This window comes from Chamaea fasciata, unplaced genomic scaffold, assembly GCF_029207755.1.
Source record: "Chamaea fasciata isolate MVZ Bird 193981 ecotype frontalis unplaced genomic scaffold, bChaFas1.0.hap1 SCAF_5, whole genome shotgun sequence".
Lineage (NCBI taxonomy): Eukaryota > Metazoa > Chordata > Aves > Passeriformes > Sylviidae > Chamaea > Chamaea fasciata.
In genome coordinates this window covers 52291551-52316718 of record NW_027094090.1, presented here as the reverse complement: position 1 = coordinate 52316718, position 25168 = coordinate 52291551, and the positions used below count along the sequence as shown (strand labels likewise).

Here is a 25168-nt window from a genome sequence, read left to right as displayed (position 1 = left end):
TGATACTGAATAGTGAATAACTTATCAGAAAACCTTTATTTTCAAAGGCAGGTCTTTAGAAGAGTCATTTTTATTATTGAGGTTTTAATCCCTCTGGACAGCTTAGAGGGGAAAGGTGATGTCCATAGGTGAGCACTGATGCTGATCCTTGCTTTTCATGAACTGAGCACTGCCAAATCACTCAGTTAAAATCTGCCACTTACATCCTCTCCCTATTTTTAGAGCTGACTTTTAGCTCTGTGTATTTTCAGTGTGCCTTGGAAGTACTAAAGATATGGATTAGAGGTACGTGAGGCATTAGTGTTTCATGTTTGGATTGTAAACTTTTCTGTGGACACTAAGCCTAGCCAAATTTATTTGAGGTTTTTAGGCTGAATGAACATTAGTAGCCAGGTGGAAAAACTTAAATGTCCTTGTGACCAACATATTCAAATGTTCATATTCCCTAGGATTCCCAAGGTGGGTGTTTTCCACTGCATACCTCCATATATTTTGCTTATCTGCTTTTGTTTCATGATCTCTTGTATATTAAAACCCCAGAACTTTCTTAGCCGTCACAACTGCCAAGAAGAGGCAGAAATATGGGGTCTAATCAGAAAATGAATTTAAAGAATCTGCAACTTTATATGATGCAAATTAAAGATGACAGAATCTTTAAATGAAGCTTATTGTTTTTAGCTGGCTCTAGTCAATGGATTTTTCATGTCTGTGATTGGCAATACTCTTCTCTTAGAGAACCAAGGAAGTAGCAGGAGTTAACATTGTGTCACTTCCTACAGATCTGTGTTGTCTTTGTGAAAATAATTTAAATTTCCAAGTAATAAATTGGAGGAGAATGCTACTACCAGCTTCAAACAGTCAAAGCTTGTTTTCCTGTAACTAATTTGAAATAATTGTCTTTGGCACCTGGGAAACTTAGCTCCTTTTCTTTTTAAAGATTCTTTATGATCATTCCTGTATGATTTTCATAGTTATGGTAGTCAGCATATGAGAACTATTAAAATTGTAAAATGATTATCAGATCTTTTTGACCAAGATCTTATTTCTGTACTTTTGTATTCTGCAACACCTGAGGATAAAATACCTTGTCCTGTTGTCAAGACCTGAATTAAAAACAATAGGGGACAACGAGATGCATTTAGTCTATTTTTTTCATTCAGGTCTTATCTCTGCAAATTGGAGATACATAAATATGCTTGCAGTTCACCCATTTTATAGTCCTGGATACTGCCTTGAATGAAAGGAATGTGTTTCAGTTGGTTTTAGACAGTGCTTTTTCTGTGCTTGCAGGTTCTAATTGACTGGATTAATGATGTGCTGGTGGAGGAGAGAATCATTGTCAAACAGCTTGAAGAGGACCTTTATGATGGGCAGGTGCTGCAAAAGCTGCTGGGTGAGTCCACAAAAGAGAAGGCGACCCCAAGGACTGGGAGGGCCCCAAATTAACCTTTTCCAGAGCTGCAGACTGTGCAGTAACTCAACATTTCAGGGACATGGTTGATTTCACTGAAAGTTGCCTTAGCTTTTCCATCTGTTCTCCTCAGGCTGTCTGCTGAGAGGGCAGGAAATCCAGATGATTCCTGGGTATATTTTGTGTACTAACTGTAGTCCAGACAGCTGAAATATAGGGTAGAAAAGTAGTGAAGAGGTTCGTGTTTATGGTGCCAAGCAGAAGCCACGCAGTCCAAAATTTTGTCAGTGTAGTTTGCTTTTGAAAGATTTTGGGCTGAGAGCTCTTTTGAGGTCCTGTTACTTTTTGGGGGAAAAAGAGAATGCATGGCAGCAGGCATGTGCTCAAAATGTGCACTACTGTGTGAATGACACATGAGGTGATACGCTCAATTGAGAATTTGGGATTCTGCAGCTCCCTTCCATCTTTGCAATGTGTGTGTTGGTGCACGGAGCTTGGTGGAGAAGACTCAGGGTAATGCAGTGGTTTTTGGGGAGGCTTGAGGCTTCCAATACCATGTAAATCCACACTTTTCCTTAGCCTGACTGCTCTCAGCTCACCTCTGATGTGTCTTCAAGAGTGGGCTGGGCTGTGGGAGGTGTGTGTGTCACAGTGGGGCAGGAACACCTAGTGCTGCAGGTTCCACTGGTTGCTGGATTTTCTGCATTGGTCCCTTAAATGATAGGTGCTTTGATGAACATCCACAAGCTTTTAAAATTAGTTGATCAGCTTTATGTGCAGTTGAAACCCCTCAAAAATAATAACTTGAGGAACAAAACCAGAGTACTTTTAGCACTTCTGTGTTAGCCTGCAGACAGGAGCCTCCAAATGTGGGTTAGCCTTGTATTGGTAATTTTAGCTGGGGAATATTTGCTTGAATCCAGTTGTTCTTCATAACTCTGTTTCTGCACCTGGCAGTAGGTTTCACAGTAGCTGCCTCAGGTGTCCCTGCTTCCTCACTCTCCCTGTGGAGCCACAGCTCCAGCCTCAAGCCTGCAGACATTTAGAAGGTGCTTAGTTGTACCTAAATATTTGTGTATGTGAGACATTGAGGGGCTGGAGCATGTCCAGAGAAGGGAACAGAGCTGGGGAAGGGGCTGGAGCACCAGGAGGGGCTGAGGGAGCTGTGGGGGCTCAGCCTGGAGAAAAGGAGGCTCAGGGGGGACCTTCTGGCTCTGCACAGCTCCTTGACAGGAGGGGACAGACGGGCGGGGGTCGGGCTCTGCTCCCAGGGAACGAGGGACAGGATGAAACAGCCCCAAGCTGCGCCAGGGGAGATTCAAGTTGGATGCTGGGAAAATTTTTGACTGAAAGGGTGGTTAAGTCTTGGCACAGGCTGCCCAAGATGGTGTTGGAGTCACCATCCCTGGAGGTGTTCAGAAATCATGCAGATCTTGCACTTGGGGATGTGGTTTAGTGGTGGCCTTGGCAGCGCTGGGTTAGTGCTGGGACTCAGTGATCTTAAAGGGTTTTTTCCAACCTTCCAAATGGTTCTGCAGTTCTGTGTAAATTGGTCAGACTTAGCATATCTTCCAGGAGAAAAGATGGATCTGGATATCTTGTAGCCTGAGATCTTTAACTGCACCAGCTTTTACTCATTTCCTTCATTTTGGGCCCCTGACTGGAGAGCAGATGCATATTCCCTGCCCTGGAGCTACCACAACTCAGCCCCCGTCTTATGCTGTTCTTCAGTAGTGTCATTGTTCCTTCCTTCACCTTTCAGGAAAAACTAACAAGGTGTGGTCATTAAACTTCAAGTAATAGGTAACCATTCCTTGTCAGTGAGTGATGTTTTGTCTTGATAGCCAGGCCCCCCAAAAAAGGGTGTAAGACAACAGCTTGTCACTGGGCTCGTGCTGAAGCAGTTTGAAATAAGATATTAGGAAATGACTGATAGAGGTGAAGCTCCTGGTTTAGGTAATTTTATGAAGGTGCAAGCAGTGCCACTCAGAGAAGCTGGAATGGCCTAGTACACATGATATACCAGATGTGAAAGGAAATAAATTTGTTTGTTGACTGACAGCTAACCTGGGCTGTGAATAAGCAGGAGCCCTAACATGTGACTGAAAAATTAATTTGCTTGTTTTTATAATCTTGATAAAATAATATTGATAAAAGTTCTCTACTTGAGATTGCTAGAAATAGTCAAGATGTTCAAAGCACTTGTTAGTTGATAACCTGCAAGTCTTTTCTCTCTGAGTTACTAGAGTACTTTTGTATTGCTGCCACTAAAAAAAAATATATATATATATATATATATATATATTTTCAGCTAGATAAAATATCCAGAAGTAGTATATTCTTGAACTTGAAAGCAGAAATATATACATTATTGGAATAAGAGGAATTTTGACAACTCTGAAACATTTCTGAAAGAGTCTTCGGATTCTTTAGTCTCTCATTTTGTGAAAGCAGTTTTGGTGAAGTAAGTTTTTTGTTTTAGAGAATGTAATAGTATATAATTGGAATGTGGCCAAACAGTCCTGATCCCCTGGACGGACCAGCACAGTGAGTTTGGCCACTTTTTTAATGGGTATGGAGAGAGAACAGAGATCAGCTGTTCCCATTGCTTTGATGGCTGGAGGACTTTACCCCACCTTCCTCAGCTCCCTGCTTTTTCTGCTTTTACAGAATTTTAGCTCCCGTCTGTTTTGCAAGGGACGCAACACAGAGGAAGAGAAGAATGAGTTGTCTGTGATTTTGGCCACAAATATTATATTATGTAAACAGAACTGAAATTTCACTAATGGAATTTTACACATTTTCCTGCATTATTTCATTTTGGAAGTAGTCAACTATGATGTGACAGTGTCAACAGCATGACAGTTGTACCAACTTACTTTTGAAATTAGTTCCACTGAGCTAATCCTGGGTCATATGAATCTTGAGGGTTTGATGATGCAAAATGTGCTTTAGCTCGAATTCATAACCTTCAGCTAACCTGAAATAAAGCTTATCAAGCTGAAGTAAATGTTCACACAAAATATTTCCCATTTATTGTCCTAAGCTAATTTTAAAATGTCGTTTACACTTGTGCAGATTCCTTGTGCAGTGAAGGGTGTGTTGTGCCAAATGCTTTTCTGCAGTGCAATAAATTGGGAGATATAATTAATATTGCTGCTAGCTTGATGTCTTGCAGAAAGTTGTTACGTATTTTGACACCTGATTGATGAGCATGTTCAGCCAGACTTTCCTGGTTTTGTCACATTTTTATTGGAACTGACTCACTTTGGTGAAAGCTTTACTTTCAGCTATTTTTTTCCTTGCAAGGAAAATAATTCTCTTAGAAAAGTTCTGGTGGACTCCGGTGGTCTGTGCTTGTTACCTCCACACAGTTTAATCTAGTTTTGTCTGCCCTTTTTATTTATTTATTTTGGTTGTTTTTCAAATGCAGAAAAATTGGCTGACCGTAAACTGAATGTGGCAGAGGTGACACAATCTGAAATTGGTCAGAAGCAGAAGTTGCAGACGGTCCTGGAAGCTGTCCATGATTTACTCCGACCCCACGGCTGGACAATCAAGTGGAATGTTGACTGTAAGGACTCTTACTGTGTTTTCTGCCTCGGTGTGTGTGTGTTATCACTTAGGAAGTCTGCTCAGAGCACTTTTCCCCAGTATCCTCTAGTGTAGTGGAAAGCAAGTGGTGGGGTCTGCCTGTCTGTGATCAGAGAGGGTTTGGACTTGTAAGTTAGGCTTAAAGGAAGGGCAGAATCCAGGCTTTGCTACCTGTGAAGTTACATTGTAGGCCTTACTAATTCAGGAAAAAGAGGAAGAAGGATGAAAAGACTGTGTTGACCAAAAACATTTTTCACTGCCTTTTTTCCCCCAAAGCCGTTCATATAAAATAACTCCTCAGTATCCTCTCACTTTTACTTCATCTCCCTTGTTCCCTGCAGCCATCCATGGCAAGAATTTGATTTCCATCCTTCACCTCCTGGTGGCTTTGGCCATGCATTTCCGAGCTCCCATCCGGCTGCCTGAGCACGTGTCTGTGCAGGTGGTGGTTGTACGGGTGAGTACCAATTCCTGGGAGGGACAGAGGGGATTCTGCAGTGCTGGGCTGCTCCCACTCGTTGTCTCTTGTCATTCAGAAATTGTGTCCCAGTTGCTTGGTGAGTCCCACGCCCAGGACTGCATTTTTGGGTTGCATGTGCTTAAATGAGACCCTGAGAACAGCACATCTGTAGTAGGTTTGGGGCCACCCTTTGCTATTGCAACAACAAGCTCAAAGTATGCAATGGGATTTTGTATAAGGGACCATTGGGCTTGTAATTTCTGTCACTCCAGTACAATTGTTTTTTGCCATGCCGTTTTTGCGGAGAAGCCATTGAAGCCTCAACAGCACAGGAAGGAGTTCCAGCACATAAAATCTCCCTAGTCTGGAATGCCTCTTAGCAGGGTTGTTTTTCCCCAATGACTTCATGTGCAGACTTAGACATTGTTTTCCTTGGCAGGCCTGGTAGACTTTCATCATTTCTTTCACAGTCTTGTGTTTTTGTTAGCTTTCCTTAGATATGGGGAACAGATCTGACCTAAGGAACCCTCGCTGCTTCCCCCCTGCCCTAGATACTGCTCTAGTTATTCCTTTTTCTGCTTGGTGTCAACCATTTCCTTTCCCTCCACAAAGACTCTACTTTCAAACATCTGTACTTCTTTTTCCTTGCCTTCTATTCCAATGAAAACTTCCCATGGGAACCTGTTTTTTCTCCCAGCTGCTGAACCCCAGGCAGATGTGTTCCAGCTGGCAGTCTGCTCCTGCTGTGCCTGTTTGCTGTGGCACTCACTCTGCAAGTGCCATTTACTGTTCCAGATGTGAGTTTCCTTTCAAGAATCAAGAAGATAAAGTGATCCCACACCCTGTTGTGCAAACCTCGATCCCCTTACAAGACACAGGGTGGTTGATTAGATGAGCTTCATTTTGCTTTATATTGAAGTAATGGTGTTTTCCAGGTTGCCTGTCTGGATGCCCTAGATGTCCAGGGTGTCATGTAAATGAGAAAGTGATGGATGCCCCCTGGTTCACAATAAATGTGTTTATTATCTATAGGAGGTGTTTTTGAACTGCTTTAGTTCTTTCAGATCTAAAGTCAGGATTTAAGAACAGTGAGTTAGTTATAAAGTAACATGAATGTAAATAGGAGACTGGTTTATTTTTAGATTTCTTTTGTCTGTCTTGGAAAGATAAGGAGGAATATGTAAATATAAGCTGGTCAGCAGCTCTCTCACACCCTGATGCTTAAAACCTTTTGTGAAGTGTCTTCTGTAACTGCTAAGGCAGAAAAAAAATACTAGGTAGAGAGGTAAAGCCTCCCTTTCCTTTTCCTTAGTTCAAGCTTCAGAACCATCCACCTCTGCAGCAAAGGGAAGGCTGTGGAGAAGGTTTTCACTTCTTTTCCTGTTGGAGGGATCTAGAGGAGACACCATCTGGTTCACCAGAGTCCCTGGATCTTGAGACTAGCATGACCGGAGAACATAAGGGCTGCAAGAAACTAGGCAGGAGAGAGAGCAACGTCTGTGTCCCCAAGGGAATCAGGTCCCCTGAAGGTGTCAGGTATAGTGGGGGTTTAATCCTAGAGGCTCTTGCTCTTGGATCTAGAGCCTTGAGTCCTGGCATGGCCACCGCTGGGCTTGTGCAAGAGGAGGCTTCTCTCAGCCCCTAATCCACTGCTGGGAAAAGCTTGCAACTCTTCATCTTTATTTAAGTGGAAAGTGAGGGATGGTGTGAAACAGAGCATATTTGTTCTGGAAAAAGAACTTTTGCCTTATAGTTTGGTAAACTGAATTTTTGTAGCTCAACATCCATAATCTGGTCTAAAAATACAGTAATGCAGATCTCTTTAAATGGACTTTGTTTAGCCTTTGTTATGCTAATGACAAACAGAATGGTGAATATTGTTCCTAATCCAAATAAGAAAACTACTATTAAGAAGATTGTCACTATTACAAAATTGTTTTTAAGTGATCACTTGTTACATATCCCAATAATGGACGGGGTTCTGTCACGCTAGATCACAGCATAAGGTGTTAGCTGAGAGGTTTTCATTTAAATGCCTCTTTTTGCTTGGATATACATTTGAGGGGGTTAATAAACAGTTTAAGTGATTTGCGTGCAAGTCTTTCAGAACTGACCCTGCAGCACGAAAACTGCAAGATGCTGTGGGAGTATGGTGCAGGAGCACACACACCCTGAAATTTTCTAAACTAGCTGAGTCTCATTTTCATGGGTGACTTAGATTATCGTTATCCGCTTGTTGAGCTGTCCTCACACTGTGCAGGTCCCTGAGGACTGTGCTTACACCATGAAAATAAAGAGGTTTAGCAAGTTACTGCTCAGCCAAGATGTGTGCATTTCCACAGCCCATCCCAGAGCAGTGCAGAACACCTTATGAGCTTGTGTAAGTGCTGTGGGCTCTTTTTTCTCTTACTTTCACTGTCCTGATCCATCAGTGAGATAGTATTATGACAGCACTGTGCTACACAGAAGGTATTTATCCAGATCTCCACAGTTCCATGGTGATTCTGCCCTTCCATTAAATTCTTCTCATCCTTTAGCATCTTGAGGTGACAGACTGAGACTTAAAGGTGCTGCATATTTTTTTTTTTCTGATTAAAAATCATGGATTTAGAGTCTGAGAAATATCTGTAGCTCAATCTGGGTCTGTCAAACAGTGCACTATCCTTTTTTGGTCCTGCACTGTTAATTTGCTCAAAAACCCACAAGCGTTTTGGAGATGACTTTATTTTACCTTCCTTGGCAGGAAGAATCTTTAGCTATCTGTCTTTCCATATTATGTGGAACAACTACAAGACCAACCCAACAAAAAAACACTTTTGCTTTTCATTATTTCATAATGGCCTCCATGATGTAGCTGCTCTCAAGGGCCAAGTTCCTGAAAGAGTTTGAAGTAACTTGAAAGCCTTTTTGAAATCAACCTCCAGAATTAGTTTTCTTGCTGGTTTCTTGGTATGAAATAGGAAATCGGGTAACTATGGCAATATATGACCAAGTTATTCAAGAAGGGTTCTGGCAGAGCAAGAGTTTAGGTGGACCTTCTAGTTAAAATCCTGTGAGCAGCTACTCTAAGTGCTGAGTTAAGAGTCAAGGGTGATACATGCTTTAATGCTGGTGTCACTCAACACGTGCCTGTTGTTCCAGCCCTCCTCAGTGAGGGCAGGGTGGAGAGAAACTCTGTTGGTTTTGGTGGTGCTTCCAATGAGAACTGAAAATACTGAGATTTTCTAGCTGACTCTACTGCCTTACATTTGAAATGTAAGCTTGCATGGTGAAGAAATACCCTAATTCAGGAAAACAAAGAAGTTCACAGAATTAAGTGTAAAAATCATCCTTAAGGCTCACCGTGTTGGTTATTTTTGCAAAGCTCAGGAATTGACATCTTTCATGCTTAGCTTTCCTCGGCCTCATTCTTAAAATTGCAGTATGTCCCACCCTGTTGCTGCTGGGAGATCTGGGGTATTTTTACAGTAATTCCCTTTTAGTTGAGAAACTAAGTTGCAGACAGAAAGGTCAGATTCAAGGCAAGATGACGAATAAACGTGTCTGGTGCCAGTGGTGGAAGGAATCAACATTTTTATCAAGGAATGATATTTGCTTTTGGATTTCAAGGTAGGAGACCTAGGCTTGCTGTGAGAGCAGCATGTTCAGCTGCCTGAGGGGGTGGAGGGGGGAGCAGTGCTTTCTTTTCCACTGGCTGGGGAGCCAGTGTTGGAATCCATTCCTCTTTCTTATCAGGCACTTGGAGGCATTACTCATCACTTACTGAGCTTTTGTTCACAGGTTACACCATCTTCTCCCTGGGGTTCAGGGTGCCTGGCGGGTCCTGAGCGCTGTGTTAATAAAGCAGAGATGTGGTGGGATGGAATAAAGACAGCATTGTTTTGTGTGCAGGAAAAGACTGGCCTGTCAGATGCATCCTCATTTTTCCATCCATGCTGTCATGCTGGCTTTTTCCCCAAAGCTCCTGGCTCTGTTCCCGTGGCTCCCTCAGGGAGCAGGATGAGATAGGAGTGTGATAGGGAAGAGAGGGCTGTGAAGATGTGGCCAGCCTGGCAGCACAAAGCCCAGGGCCCTGTCAGGCATGGAGCTGTAACAGCTCCCCCCATGCCTCCAGCCAGGCTCCCTCCCTTCCAGCAGCTCTGCCAGCCTTCATTTCTTCAGGAGGGAGTGGAGGGGCAGGAGTTCCTCTTACTGATTTTTAGATTTCAGTTCTTGTTTCTCAAACTGCTTCTGGGGAAGGATGTGTTTCTCCTCAAAGCTGTTCTCCCTAAGAAGTTCTTGCTTGAGGTTCATCTGGTGTAAATGATAGAGCTGGTAAAGGTGTGCAGAGCTGGTGCCCAGGGGGGTTGTCTCCCTGCTTACCTGAGTGGAAAGCTTTATTAACCCTCCCCTAATGACAGACCTGATTCCTGGATGGCTGCTGAGATCTGAGCTCTTTCTGTGCTTTTTGAGCACAAAGAAGAGAGAAAAGAAATACCTCCATTCAGGCACAGTTTTGAAAGGAACCCATGGAGATGCTATGCAAGTTTTTCACTCAGGTGAAAACACTTCCACCCTCTGAGGTATTTTGAAACTGTCTCAGCACATGCAGTTTCTCTTGGGCAGAGACTCCTTATTCATGCAGAAAATTAAGCCAAGCTGAGAACCTGGTATCAGGGAAGTAATGCTCACTGTGAAATCATCAGCTGAACTTTCAGTGCTCTCTGTGTTTCCTTGGAGGATGTGTCCCTGTCAGGTGTATGGCAGTGGCCCCAGTGCCATGCCTGCTCTAGGAGAGCTGTGCCAGCACTCTGGAGCCCTGGCCTGGGTGCAGCAGAAGAGTCAGTCTGCCAGATGTGGCAAAGTGCTGGTTGACGCAGTGGCATGACCAGCTGCCCTGCAGGGATCTAAGATGGGGCTGACAGACTCTAGATTGTGTTTCAGTCATGATGTTGGCTGTGGTCTGAGGAGGAGAACTTTTAGTGAGGCAGTTAGCTGCACATATAGGAGTAAATATACATTTCCCAAACGTCCCTTTGGCTGTCAGCCTGATCAGTGCCACTGTTCTGGGGGTGAATCCTCCTGTGCTGGCTGTTTCACCTCTGCCTCTGTGAAACTTGGTGAATTCATCCAGTTCTGTCCTCTGGTGCTGTGAAAGATGCTGAATGAGCCCCTGATGAGTTTCTCCTTTGCTAATTCCATCTTCCTTTCCAGAAACGTGAAGGCCTCCTTCAGACCACTCATGTTTCAGAGGAGCTGACTACCACAACAGAGTAAGCACAAAATGCTTCAGTGCAGGGTGTGAGATCATTTCTAAGGATGAGAGAAAAGTTTAATCTTTCCCCCATCCCTGCTAAATTAATGAAATCCCTTCATGTGGTGCTTTTTTAACTGCATGGAAATGCTTGGTCTCTGAAAGTATGCTGCAAGGGAGAAGTGTCCTCTGGAAATTCTTTTGTCTTAAGAAACTTTTAACTGAAAGTGACTTTTGTGAGCCTTTTTTTCTCCCCTGCCTACGGGATATAGCTATATATATATATATACACATCTTCTTTCTGCTTAGTACTATTTTCTCTATTAAGTGTAGGGCTAATGTAGGTATTTTGGGGAAGAATTAGTTTGACAAAAGGCAATTCTTTGAGATAGCTCTTGAAACTGAAGTGGTACAATTAAAGCTGTAAGGAGAGAAGAGTTCAGCAAGAATAAATAAATAAACCTCTTCCCTCTCCAGTTTTTGTACCAGCTTACTTTGCTTTATGTTTTTACAGTCCTTTTTATAAGGCGAAAGTTAGGCCTGCATTTTGGCTTCAACTGAAAGCTGAGGGTTTCCTTCACATGGCCCGAAGGCAGCTTTTCTAAGAGGGGCTTACATGAGCCCTCCCTCAGTTTATCAGTGTATTGGCTCCCTGTAGCCTTGGCTCAGCTTCCCACGGCTTTGAAGATAAATGGAGCACCATGTGGTGCTTAGTGGGGAAGATCTTTCAGATGGAAGTGTTCAGAAATGAGATCACAATGTCTCTGTGTGGACATTAAAGATCTCACAGTGGTTTTTCTAGGATCAGAGCTCTGGCTCAGATTTGTGGGCCAAAATTCCTCCCCTCTCTCCTGTGCCCTTGAACAATGCAGTGAGCTTGTGCTCTCCTGCAGATGTGGTTTGCAAGATGTGATCTGCAGGCTGGGGCTTGGACATTTTTTAGCAAGAAGGATATTTGCAGATTTACACGTGTGTTTATACACGTATTTTACGGTGCTAATTAATATTACACAGTAATTACAGTATTAAGAGGTTACTGCTTAATGTGTTGCATATCCAGATACACGTGCCCCTATGGAAAACGCAGTGATCAGCAGAATCCAACATTCATTGAATAGTTTCAAATTCCTCTGTGCCAATCAGGGCCTAAATCTCAGCTGATAAACATCCGCGTATGTCTGGTGATGTCACATATGGCTGTGTATGTATTTCATATGTGGCAGTTTTGTTTGCATGACATTCATATAGAATGTGTTCAGAGAAAAGAGTTCGAAGTGAGATAGATGGCTTTGCTTCTTGTAAGCTGTGTGGTTTAGGTGATATTTGTGGAAATGCATGCACAAGCACATGCAGTCATTCACCCTTCATCATAAAAGGTATGGATAAGAAGTCATAATTGTGTGTAAAATGTAATTTAGCATTTCCATTAATTTGGAATTAATAATGGATTTCCCTGACTGGTGCTCTGCTGGAGGTATTCCTGCAGCATGCTGGGTCTGGTCTGTGATGTGCTCAGCCCCAGGTTTGCACAAGTTGTTGGCCCTCTGCATATTGAAGGAGAACTCCTTTTAGGGCCATTCTCTTGTCTTCCCAAATTGGTTGTTCATGAACTAACTTAGTGTTTTTGAATTCTCTGACTTTCAGGATGATGATGGGAAGATTTGGTAAGTAATAAAGTTGACTCTGAATTTGTTTTGTTTTTGTTTGATTTGTGTCAGGCACAGAAATCTGGTCATTTTTACTTTCAGCAGATCAAGACAATGGGTTGAGAAATTCCATGAGGTTGGAATGTGTTGTGGGGGCAGGTTTTGTTACTCCATGCGAATGTGGAGCATAATGGGTAGGACCAGATCTAATTTCTTTGCATGGAGGATCTTATCTCCTCTGTATTTGCTGTACTTTGACGTTTAGGCCTTACCAACTGATTGTCTCATCTTCTAAACAAAACCCATTTCTTTTGGTGTTGCTGCCAAGAGATTTCCCTTTTTGCATTTATTTTTTTTTAGTGGCATTAAGTCATTTCTCATTTTTAAGATGAATGCTCCTGTAAAGGATGAAAAAAGTAATTTTTTTTTAAATTTGCCCATTATAATATGTCAAAACTGTCATTTCTCCTTTTGCAATGTATCTACATTAAATATTAATAAGGCACTGGAAAATAGGGGCTAAATAATGTATCTTCGGATACCAAAGGAATCTAGATAATAAATGTATTTGTTTATTTGACAGCAGAAAACTATTCAAATTTGCTCTGTAAATAAATAGTATTTGATCATGGAAAAGCTCTTAAAAACTATGTTGAATAAAGATCGGATTAGATATTGATAGACAGTGCTTTGAAGATGGAAACATAATTTAAATCTTTATACCGTCTGTAGGTTTTGCTCTTCATACACTACTGAATCAGAATTCACTCGAGCTCAGTTCTAAGCTTTACTGAAGTAAGGGGTACTACCAGTAATTCTAAATTAACCAAATTAATGTCTGAATTTGATGCTGAATGTGGATGCAACCATAGCTATTTAAGTTAGGACTGGGGTATAGTCAGAATTTGTTGTGAATTTTAATTTTTCTTTCACGCACATATTTTGTGTACCAGTTTTGAATGGCAGAAAAGGGAAACCAGTGAATATGTTTATTTTTAGTTACCTCTAGAATTCCCAGTCTGCACCACCAAAAGAGGGTGCTGACTTTTAGCTTGGGTCTCTGTTATGTGACTTTCCGAGGAGAAAAACCTTTAAGCTTTGGACAGGAAACCTGCTTCCCACTCTTGTGCTGTCGGAAGTGTTCTGATTTTAATTTTTTGAAGTGTTGCAAGTGTTCTGATTTTAATTTTTCCCCCCCAAACCAGAGCGCGATGCCTTTGACACGCTTTTTGATCACGCACCAGACAAGCTCAGTGTAGTCAAAAAGGTAAAGAAGTAAAATCCTGGCTTTAATTTCCACATTACAATTTTTTTCTGTGCTCTTGGGAAGATATTCAGAAACATCCAGCAAATAACAGAAGAGGAATCTGAAGTAGTGAAAAGGGTGTTTGTCCCCAAGGAGTACTGTTTCAAAGCCAGGTGATATTTTCCGTAGTAGCCTGAAATGTGATTCCCCGATAAAGAAGTTTGCTGAATATAAAGCTTTTACAAGAGAGCTGCTTTTGTCCAGGTGCTAAGCACTTATTCCTATGGTCCCTTGGTTTGTCCTTTAAGGCTGAGCATCTTGGTCACTTGGTTTGTCCTTTCAGGCTTGCACAACATGTCCATCCAGGCGTATTTTTGACATGGCTTAGTGTTAGACAGAGCAGAGTGGTAATGGAGCTGTTTATCTCTCTCTGCCAGCTCTTGCTGCTTTGAGTGAATATATAAGACTCCATGTAGTTCCATCAGATAGTTTCAGCCTGGCTGTTAAGCTGCTTATTAGGAGAGCAGTATGTGAAGATCAGTGTTGTAAATTGTCCCTTCCCTTTGTGTCTAATAAAAGATGTGTGCTTTTAAAATAATGCTTTGAAGTCTCAGGAAGATTTTTATCTTTCTGACCTGAAATGTCTTCTGGAAAAGTGTTTTTTTTAGTGGATAGAGAACTCACTTAACTCTTTCCACACAATAAAAGTGGTAACACTCTGCTCTGTGTCCCTTCTGGAAGTGGTGTAAGTGAGCTGACAGATCTCTGTGCTTCAGTCCATTAGCACAGATCTGGTTTGTAATGGCAGGATCTGCATCTGGAATAGAAATTGCAGACCTGTGCTACATCCTGGCTGTAATCTGTGTGCTGACTGCACACATCCCTCCAGGAATGGAGTTCTGTGCACAACACTGTGCTGTTGACACCTTCAAAGACCTGAAAAACTTAGTGGGGACAGTAAATGCAGCTACTGCTCGCTTCATCTTCAGGCACCAATGTCATCACAGCATTTTCCCAGGACACTGAAGTTTGCTTGATGTGCTGGAAGGCTGCATGTAACAGCACCATCTGCTGAGGGCTGGCATCTGGTGCAACAAAACCAGAAGTTCTGTGTGCTTATTTGTGCAAAAGCAGGCAGCAAACACCGATGTTGTGGTTTTAAAAATGTCTTTAAAGGTTATGTTAATCCTTTCACATCAGCACTGAATGCAGTGTCTGAAATCACTGTTTCTACTGTGTTGTTTTTTCTGTTGTTTTTTTTTTTTTAATAGTCTCTGATCACCTTTGTGAACAAACACTTGAATAAACTGAATTTGGAAGTAACAGAGTTGGAAACCCAGGTAGGAGTCTTTGTCTTCTTGGATGTAATCTCTGTAAATTGCAGATTTTCAGATGTGGGCTTGGCTAAGCAGAATCAGGTCTTGTTTCCAGAGTTTATTGAGCTGTGAGAGATGGTAATCTTATTGTCTTGGCAAAAAGATAAACACACCATCCAGAGAATTATACCAGCAGTATGGGTAATTCATTTGTGCCTGACTTGGTATAGTACCAGTCATTCATTCACTGCTATTTTACAGCTTTGCTGAAATAATTGGGCAACTGGATCTGATCTGTCACAAGAAATTGTTGCTTCATACCTTAGAGATACCCAGTAATTTATTTTCAGAGGATGTCACGTGCCATATCAGGATCACAGGTGGGAAGTCTTTGAACTGCCTAGCATTATCCCCCTTACCCAGTCACTAGCCATCTGGTCTGGTAAGAAACACTGAATAGAGTGGCTGAAAATAGGTAGGATTTTATTTAGTGTTTGCTGAAACCATAAACAATCTATTCTGACTTGGGGGAAAAGATTCTTTTATGAAATTTGACTTCCTACCTGTGACAGGGGAGACTTAATTTCAAGTTTTGAGTAAGCACAAAGATTCTCATGTCTAACACCCACAACTGAAGAGGAATTGGGGTTGAAATGACCAGATTCTGTAGAATATAATGTGCAAACATGTTTCCCAGGAAGTTTGGGGCTTTTTTTAACTACTGCTGGGAAGTTGGCAGGATTCCTCAAGCAAATTAAATGAACATGAGGAAAGCAAGAACACACTCCTGAACTATCTCACACTTCTGTGTGAGGAAATAATAATTAAAAAAAACCAACAGACCCACATTATTTGGGCCAAGCATCCTTTGTTCTTGTTGATGAATGCTGATTTATAAACAGATGTTTTCTCCTCATATTTCTCTTTAGTTTGCAGATGGTGTTTACTTGGTTTTGCTCATGGGTCTCCTTGAGGACTATTTTGTTCCACTTCACAACTTCTACTTAACACCTGAAAATTTTGATCAAAAGGTGGGTGGGAACTCCAGGTTGTGTTCATTCTGCATTATTATCACATGTTATTTTTCAATTGTTTTATCCTTTCTCCTTATGCCAAGTGAAATAGAACCTGGTACATTCTTTTCAGGAGATCTAGCTAAGGGGCTGTGGCCCTTGATGGTTAAAATCACTAAAAAATTGTGAAACGAATGGGTAAATTCCCCACAGTTGAAGAAGAAAGGCGTTCTGTTCCTGGCACCTGACAGCACATAAAGCTCACGAATATCCAGGATGAATAAATACAATACTGAGTGCTCTGTACTGTGTAACACTTTGCATAACCAAAGTAATTTTTTAGATTGTAGTACTGCCTGAAGCGTTCTTGTGTGTAGGTCTCTTGCTGTCAGCCCCACACTTGCCCCTCCTTGTGTTCACAATGAGAAAATTGTTCAGGATGTGTTTTAATGTCACAGCCAGAAGTTTGCCTCTGTCTGCAGCTGTTCCCAGACCTGCACATGCCTCTGTGTATATTTGGTGTCAGTATATCACAATACCCCGAGCCTGGTCCTGCTGCAGTCCTGCAAGTGCCCCCTGCTTTTTGTTCTGCAATGCAGAGGACGGGTTTTGTGTTGGCTGAGCTGCAGCAGGAGAGGGGCAAGGTCAGGAGTGTAAACACTGGCTAAAGTTAAAAGATGGAATGCTTTGTGCGCTCTGTTAAATATGGGGTTTTCATAACAGCTTCCACACAGATTGCTGCTGTCAGCCCCTCAGCAAAGGTACATCTCTGGGAGGGATGGTTCTCTGTTGCGTCTCACACATCTTTTATAGCTTCCTCCTGCTTCTTTATTCCATTAGCTTCAATTTTTGCCCTTGTAGAAATGCAGGGTGCTGAGTTGCAGCCAGTGTCTGGTTACAATTTTATTATTTATGGTTGAAATTCGTAAAGATTAACCAGTATTCCTGAAGTCATGGTGTGGTTGTGTGTGGAGAGTCAGCCTTGAGGAATGGGGATTTGTAAATAGAAGAAGGAGAGGTAGGATCTGTGTTTTGTGGGGGGGGAAAAAATACCACGTTGAAAGTGATTGGTTTTGTCACAGTGAATGAGGAGCTGCAGCAGGTAGAGGCGATTAATAAAATCCTGAATAATAAGTGATGTATCTCCAGAACGTTCATATGCAGCAACAAAACTGCTTGGAATTCATAATGCTAATTACCTTGCCTAAATTTCAGTAAATGCAGATAAGAAACCTGCTTTGCAGATATCTTTAAATTGTAGTTTTTGTTCCCCAAAGGAGAGATTAAATGAAGACACCTGCCTTCTTTCACTTTCCCTTTTTGTCTATTTTCTTTCCTCTGAATTGATGCTCCTGTGTGACCTGTAAGGGGCTTGTTCAGGAGCTCCTTATGTACAGTTGGCCTTAGCTTCTTTTGCAGGTTCTCTGCACAACCAGTCCAGGGACTGCCATCACCAAGCATGTTATGGTTCTGCTATGCTTAAACATATAAATGTTTAATACTGATTTAAATTGAATTATCAAGTATGGAGAGAATAAAGCATCTAAAAAAAAACTTGATTAAAAGCTTTTGATGCCTATATAACTCTGAGAATCTAAATCCTTTACCTCCTCCAGGTGCACAATGTTTCTTTTGCTTTTGAGCTGATGCAAGATGGAGGCCTGAAGAAGCCAAAAGCTCGCCCTGAAGGTATGGATGTGCCATGTGGCTTTAAACTGTGTATAAAGTCATCAGAGCAGGTGTAGTTCAAGTGCAATTCCATTCCAAGTAGCAATAGTACCACAAAGTGGAGCTGTGAATGGGCCCCTTGAGAGTTTTCCAAAGGATTCATTGTCTGTGCCTGGGGTATATCCTGCCCATGCTTCTTGTCTGGAGCAGATTCACTGAGGTGTCCAAGTGGAGTTTTAGTGAGTCATTCAAGACCTGTTCAGTGCTACATTATAAATTCAGCTGGTGTTTTCAATAACAATCCAAGCAGAAAGCTTTTCATGGTCTGATTCTTGTAATTCTTACAGCTGGTGCTAGTCTGGACTCCTGTGATCACATTTCAGTGACAGATAACTGGAAGGCTTCAGGGTTTTTTTTAAGGAGAACCAGTAGCAAAAGATCTTCTTGATTTATCTGATGTGGAAATCAGAACTAAAAAGTGTAAAACCCAAGTTTTCCCTTTAAGTCTCTGGACTTTAACATTAATTATTGATGAAGCCTGCATTGTTCCTTGCGCTAGGGATAAAAAGAGGAATTAAAACTTTATGACTGCTAAATGAGCAGTTTTTGTTCCTGGTGTTACAGATTATGTATGTGTTACAAGCTTCTGCAGAACAAAGGAAAATTAAGACCCCCCAAGAAACATTTGGTCTGACTTAAAATGAGACAAAGTGGTGATAGTAAATAGATTAACAAACAGTGGAGATGGTTGGGGGCGGGGGGGGGGGAAGGCAAAAGACAGTTTTAAATGGCATATATGTGCTGTCAGCACTGTTGTTGTAAACTGGGGGATGAAAAGTGCTCCTGAAGAATGCTGAAAATGCTGAGAAGAATGATGAAGACCAGAAGAGGTTACCTGTCCATAAGGCTTTCTGACATCCTAACACTGTCAATGAATGGTAAAACACTGTAGCAGATTTTGCTTGTGTAGATTCAATAAGCAGCAAAATACGCTTTTAAGTGTTTTACTGATTGAAAATGTAATTATTGATATAAGCTGGAAAGCCAAATTAGCTCATCCTTTTTTGCTTTTTGCTGCTGCAGGATGTACCATCTCTTGTGTGTTTTCCTTCCTCTTCTCTGTGTGTGGCCATTCCCAGCAGTAGTTCCCAGCTGTTGGAGTGAGTGTCCTAGTGTGCTATCTCTGTGCCTGAAACTGACTGTGCCTCTTGAAAAACTTCTCCCTTGGAGAGGACAGTAACATCTTGGGAAGGGCTTGTCACTGTGGTGTCATTTGTAAGATCTTGCCAGTCATGTATTGCAGTATGTGTTTCACAGAACAATAATTCATTTTGGCAGAGAATCTGAAGCTGTACAAAAAAACTGTGTGTAGTTATGCTCCATTAATGCCATACTCTGATCCATTGTTTGTTCATCAGTAGGCTGGGAAACCTGTCAGGTGAATCCAGGCCCTTTAGCATGAATTGGGTAGCAAATGCCTCTTAGATTAGAATCATAGAATTGGTAAGGTTGGAAAAGACCTCTAAGATCGAGTTCACCCATTAACCAGCACCATTGTGTTCACCACTAAGCCACATCCCCAAGTGCCACATCTACCCAGCTGCTAAATTCCTCCAGGGATGGGGACTGCACCACTTCGCTGGGCAGCCTGCTTTGATGCTTGACAACCCAATACCCAACTGAGAAAACCTGCCCTGGCACAGCTTGAGGCCATTCCTTCTCATCCTGTCCCTTGTTCCCTGGGAGCAGAGCCTGACTCCTCCCTGGCTGTTCCTCCTGTCTGTTGTGCAGAGCCAGAAGGTCCCCCCGAGCCTCCTTTTCTCCAGGTTGAGCCCCCACAGCTCCCTCAGCCCCTCCTGGTGCTCCAGCCCCTTCCCCAGCTCTGTTCCCTTCCCTGGACATGCTCCAGCCCCTCAGTGTCTTTTCTGATGTGAGGTTCCCAAAGTTGCCCCCAGGATTTGAGATGGTGGACCTGGCTGTATGACCAGTTTAATTAGTTGTAGGATTTAAAGAAAAATGTTGTCTAGAGCAGAACATAATTTTTATCCCTATATGCCATGCTTTCTGCAATGCTTGCAAGCAATAGGCCTTGTTAAATGTAGCGTGCCTGTGTACAGGTGTAAACAAAAGCAGGACCATTCAGGTCATCTCTTCTTTGTTCTTCCAGCCAGATTCAGTGGATTGGGCCAGCAGCAGAACCTGATGCTGAGTTACTGCAGCAGAATTACATTGTGGTGGATTAACCTCTAATGAGGTTGTTATGGACTGTGGAAGCTTTAAATGAATGGAATATTTTAAACTACTTTTAGAGTGTATGGCCACTTTCAGTTAATATTTTATTGACTGTTATTGGTAATGTTATGGCTGTGCATGTTTTATCTTATTATAAGAAACAGGAGGCTGAGAATATGCTTATTCTTGGAAATACCTGTTAGACACTGATCAATAAGGAACAGTGCAGTCGCCCACACAGGGAGGATGCACTGCACACTCTGTACTCTTTAATGCAGCAGTCAAAGACATAGCTAGGTCTGAAAGTTAGGAAAATGGCAAACTGGAATTACAATATAACTTCTGCAACAGTGGTAATTAACCATTGGTCTGCATTGTCAAGGAATGGAGATGGAATTTCCACTACTGGAAGATGAAAAAATGAAAAGTAATTAAGAAAATATTAGATGTTAAGTTTGTGTTTTAATCTGGGTTGCCTTGTTTTAATTTGGGTATCAACTTTTTCTGATACCTGGAAAAATTAGAAATTTCTTATTTCAGTTATACAGATAGGACATTGCTTTTTTCAAGGTGCATGACTTCACAGCAATTAGCATCTTTCTTTGGGGCAGGAGAAGATTCTTCTGCAAATGGGAACTGAAAATTATTAATGAAATATGGAAAATAATACAGGAAAAAAGGATGAAAAGAATGTTTGAGAGATTACTGAATGTATCAGATGAAGTGTGGGGGTTATTGGTGTCTAGTGTGGGGTGGGAAAGAAGGGTGGAGAGGTCCTGGCAATGATTCTTCAAAGCAGACAGAGGGGGTTTCCCTTGGATATCACCTTAATCGTACTTGGTCTGTTAACAGTTTGCTGTCTTCCCAGGACTTTTGATGATGTTTTAATTATCTGTTCTTCCTTGCTTCTGTATATATTGTTCACTGTTTATTTTTTGCTTCTTCCTACTCATTTCTTACATGTTATATCCGGACTTTCTTTCTACCACTTCAGCCTTCCCTGTGCTCTGCCTCCCCCAGAATCCCTGCATTCTTGGCATGTTATTGCAGTATAGGTGGAGAGGTGCTAACAGGAAAGCTTTTTCTTGAGAGTTGTTCCAGACCTGTTCCCTGTCCTAGCGTGATAAGAATGGTTATGAAATAATAAAAAGTCTGGAGTCTGCTAAGGATTCAGGCTTTGTATTAACAATTAATTCATGGACCTATCATGGCAGAGCTGTGGATGTGGTGCAGTACCTCAGGATGTGTGTGACTGCTTGTTCACTGCTTCTGTGGCCAGGGAAGTAATCAGGAGTATTTCCCAGAGCCTTTATCCCAGGTCTCTGACAGAAGCAGATTTTCTCCGTAGCCAGTTTTAGCTGAGGAAGGGAATTACCTTCTGTTTCCCAGAGAGAAGTTAGCTGTGGCTGTATGATTGTAAAGCTGCTTTGAAGCACATCATCCAGGACATTAAAGAGGTTTCGGAAGATCAGAACTCTGAATTTTTAATTTTTTTTTTTTATTCACAATTCCATCAGCTCAGAGATGTGGGGACTTCTGTTCATGTCAGGACGAATGAGGGAAAACAAAACACAAATTAAGGATTTTCTCCCTTTCTTCCACAGATGTTGTCAACTTGGACCTGAAGTCTACCCTCAGGGTTCTGTACAACCTCTTCACAAAGTACAAGAATGTTGAGTGATCCTGAAAGCTGCTGAGGTCTCTTCATCCTTCAACCTCCTCAGGCAGAAGTTACAATAAACACGCCCTCTGCATGCTCCCATTGTGCCTTATGCTATGTACTTCATGCATTCTTCCTACAGTTGATGTGTTCTCTCCATAGCTGTTTGTAAGACAATCCCACTAAAAATGATGCATGTGTATTCTCTAGGTCACTTGAAAACGTGTAGGTATTTCACACTTTTGCCAAATGGATCTGTTGTTTGCTATAATCCACAGATGTTCTTTTGAGAAAGGAAATATACCACTAACTACTTTAATAAGCAGGGAAAACATGAGACCTTCCTCATGGCTTGAGATTCTTTGCTTCTGCAAAAGACATTCTTTTGCATACTCCTTGGCTGCAACTGGCATTTGATGGTTTTCCAAGCTTAGAGTGTTAACAATAGAAAATCACCATTAGAATTTATTTTGAAGCTGAGCCTTTTCTATTACATAAGGGTTTGTGTGTTCTGTTGGGTGAGTTGAGCTGAGGGGAATTACAGGTGCTGTCTGAGGCTAATGGCAAAAGCTTCAGTTTCTGTGTTCACCCCTTTCTACTCAGTGTTACTTCCATTCAGTGTTTACACAGAGTAAGTCTTGCAATGGGATGACCAACTAATCTTTTGATATCTTGTTTTTATTTAATCTCTTTTCTAGGAGAAATTTGGTTGCTAGGGCCACTGTCACCTGTTAAGCAGGCAGCTTCAGTCAGGTTGGTCAGGAGCTGGTCACACAGGCACAGGCAGGATTAGTGCATTTTCTCTAGTCCTTCTTCCTTCCTGAAACTAATAGAGGGAATGTGCTGGAACAGGAGCCCTCTGAGTGGATTTTTGTGGAGAGCTTTGTGGAGGAAATGGGATGGGCATTTCCCAAGTAGATATGTGCAATATACATTCAATATCACCCTTTTCTTTTGAGCACATAAGTGAGAGATTTCATTGCTGCTTTTATGTATCACAGCAGCAACTTTTGTTTTATGGGCAGCCATTCCTTTGGGTGTAACACTAGGCAGAGTGCCCTGAAGGAGAGCAGGTAGAATTGCTCTGCTCCATGGGCTCAGTTGAGTCGTATTGTAAGTTGGCATCTTTTTTCCCTAAAACTTGATTTTTTTGCACCAAATGTTATTTGCCTTTGAGCTCAGGTTCAAGAGGAAACATGCTATTTGAATGGTATAATTTTACAATTGGGATTTTCTCCTTCCTTTTTCAAACATTTTTTTCATCTAAAAGGGAGAGAAATTAGCTACTGCTTCTTCGCTTTGTATTTTTTGGCTCTGAGTTCTAGTATTTGGATTACTTGGATCACCTCCCCTCACACCTCTAAAAAAAAAAGGGGGGGGGGCAACTTTCTCCCGTCTTTCTTTGCATGGAAAATTCGGATCTCCTGTGCTCTGCAAGGCTCTCTGGGGAATCTTTGCTTTCCTGTACTTTAGGAAGGAGCTGACCTCTCACTGTTTGTACTGAGCCTGGAACAAGTGCAGTTCAGATGGGGCCACTAAACCCCACCACCACACCAGCAGAGGAGACTTGTGCAGGTGCTAAGGCCTAGTGGGACGGCTCTTCTGGCACGTGAATGAAATTGGTCTAACTTTGTGCTGAAAAATAAAGGGATCATGAGGCTGGAAGGTTACTGAACTGAAAGATCTCTCAAGCTTTTTGTTTAATGCAGGGTTGTTTGCAGGAAGCAAGCCTGTTAAAAGGTTGTCATTCCTACCCCCGTCCTTCAGGTGATGTGGAGGTGCAAGCTCTGTTTATGTGCTCTGAGTTGCTGGGAAAGTCCTTCAGAGAGTGTAGTTTTTTAGATTGCAAGCAGTATTAATATCAAAAGCAAACAGAAGATAAAAATAATGGATTGGTGAGGGTAATTTGGCTTTGGAAAGGGGAATGGCTGTTTCTGAGCTGGGATCATACAGCTGGCATCTTCAGGGCATGTGAGCAGGCTGTGACAGGTTAAAGAGTGTCAGTTTTGTTGAATTATGTGTTTCTGGTCCCCTTGCTACAACCATGGGTCTCATTTAGCATTCCTTCTGTGAATATCCCTGTCAGCCAGGACTGCTCCCTGCATCAGGAGTCATAGCCCATACCGTTGTGGTCTTGTTCGTTGGTAGATGCTGCACAGGGAAAATACTTCTTTCATTCCTTGGCTCCTGGCTGTCTGGCCAGCTCACTGTTCTGCAGACACTGTATTTATTGTTAACCAGATTAGTGAGCAGGGCAGATTGAGCTGAAATGTGGCTTCATCCCAGCTGGCCTAGTTTCCAGGAGGAGCCATGTAGGTAAAGCTTCTCTGAACACCTGCTTTTGTCATAACTTTCTGTGACACATGCGTGATAATTCTTTGCCTCTCAGAAAGCTGAGTCAGTGTTAAAAATGTTATTCATGATGTCTTTGTGTTATACTGGGGTTTTACATATGGGTACCAGTCTGAATCCTGTTGAATTCATCTGGAATGCTGAATACTCTGCAGCATTAAAGCTCCCACATTTTTAAGTACTTCATGAATGTCTGTCTTTTCCAGTCGATACAACTTGACTTTTAGGTGCATTTACTTGGTGCACTCAGTTACGGTGAGCTGTATTACCACAGAAGAAGCTCAGATAGTCCTCAGCTGCATTCTGTTTTTCAAGGTGAAAAACTGACAGTGGCAGATTTTTTAAATAGATTTCAATCTTACAGGATTTCTTACTCCTCTTCCCCACACCCCAGTGCTTTCAGTATTAATGTATTTTTTAAGAGTCTTTTCTACTGTTTTTAACAGTGTTTATTCTGAATTCCTAACTACTAAAAACCAGCCTTGCAGATAAAATTCTGGACTTGTCATATGCTGGAGACATCCATCTTAGTGGTAAGAGTTGTGTACTGTAAGCAAGTTACAATGCAATGCTATGTTTGCTAAAATTCACAACAGGAGTGTTTATGCATGGTTTTTGACAGTTGTACTATTTATTCAAATAAAAAAAAAATAATGATCACTATGTTTTCTATGTTTTTTTTCTCTTCTCTCAATGGAAAAATCTGTGGGAAGAAATTATGAATGGTGAGTTTCCCTTTGCTCTGGTGTGCAGAGTGGCTCTAGAATACAGCAGGGCTGTGTGGAGAAGCAGGAAAATGCATTTTCAGAACTTGTTATTGCTGTTGAATCATTGATTTGTTCTTCAGTGGCGGCCAGGTATTTGTAGTGAGGGTGTGTGCATGAGATGTGCTTTGAGAACTTACAGAAACACCCACCCTGGGTCAACAGCCTCTTGGAGCTTGCCCAGGGGCTTCTTTGCCCTATTTTCTTGTGATGTCTCCTCAGATTCTGATTGCCAAACAAAATGTCCTTGTTAGAGGCTCTCTTCTTGAGAATAAGACTCAACAGAATTTCAGGAATGTTAAAAGGGTTTGCTTGTTACTCTAAAATCTAAGAGAAAGGATAGGGAAAATTCTAGGAACTATTTAGCCATATATTAAGAGTCTGCAAAGCTACAAATACATGAAAAATGTATGAAAAGAAAAATCTTTAGGCATCATAGACATGAAACCAAATGCAGCTCATACAGGATTGACTACTGCTGTTCTGCAGAAGTCTGGATACTCCGTGCACTGGTCACTACATTGGGTTTTGGAGGAAGAAAGGTGTGATAATAAATGCAACTGATACCAGGAG

At 41.8% G+C, this 25168-nt stretch overlaps 1 protein-coding gene across 3 annotated transcripts in view; it reads left to right on the top strand.

The window, feature by feature from the left end:
* The window catches only part of PARVB (parvin beta), a 51195-nt gene extending 26710 nt beyond the window's left edge, over window positions 1-24485 (top strand). For all 3 annotated transcript variants that reach the window (XM_066183670.1, XM_066183672.1, XM_066183671.1), the window contains exons 4-13: window positions 1291-1393; window positions 4845-4985; window positions 5347-5462; window positions 10659-10717; window positions 12343-12362; window positions 13550-13611; window positions 14862-14930; window positions 15836-15937; window positions 17536-17608; window positions 21424-24485. In XM_066183670.1, coding sequence (XP_066039767.1) covers window positions 1291-1393; window positions 4845-4985; window positions 5347-5462; window positions 10659-10717; window positions 12343-12362; window positions 13550-13611; window positions 14862-14930; window positions 15836-15937; window positions 17536-17608; window positions 21424-21500 — 822 coding nt within the window. In that variant the 3' untranslated portion in view covers window positions 21501-24485. The remainder of the gene's footprint in view (window positions 1-1290; window positions 1394-4844; window positions 4986-5346; window positions 5463-10658; window positions 10718-12342; window positions 12363-13549; window positions 13612-14861; window positions 14931-15835; window positions 15938-17535; window positions 17609-21423) is intronic.
* Window positions 24486-25168: the final 683 nt, after the last annotated feature.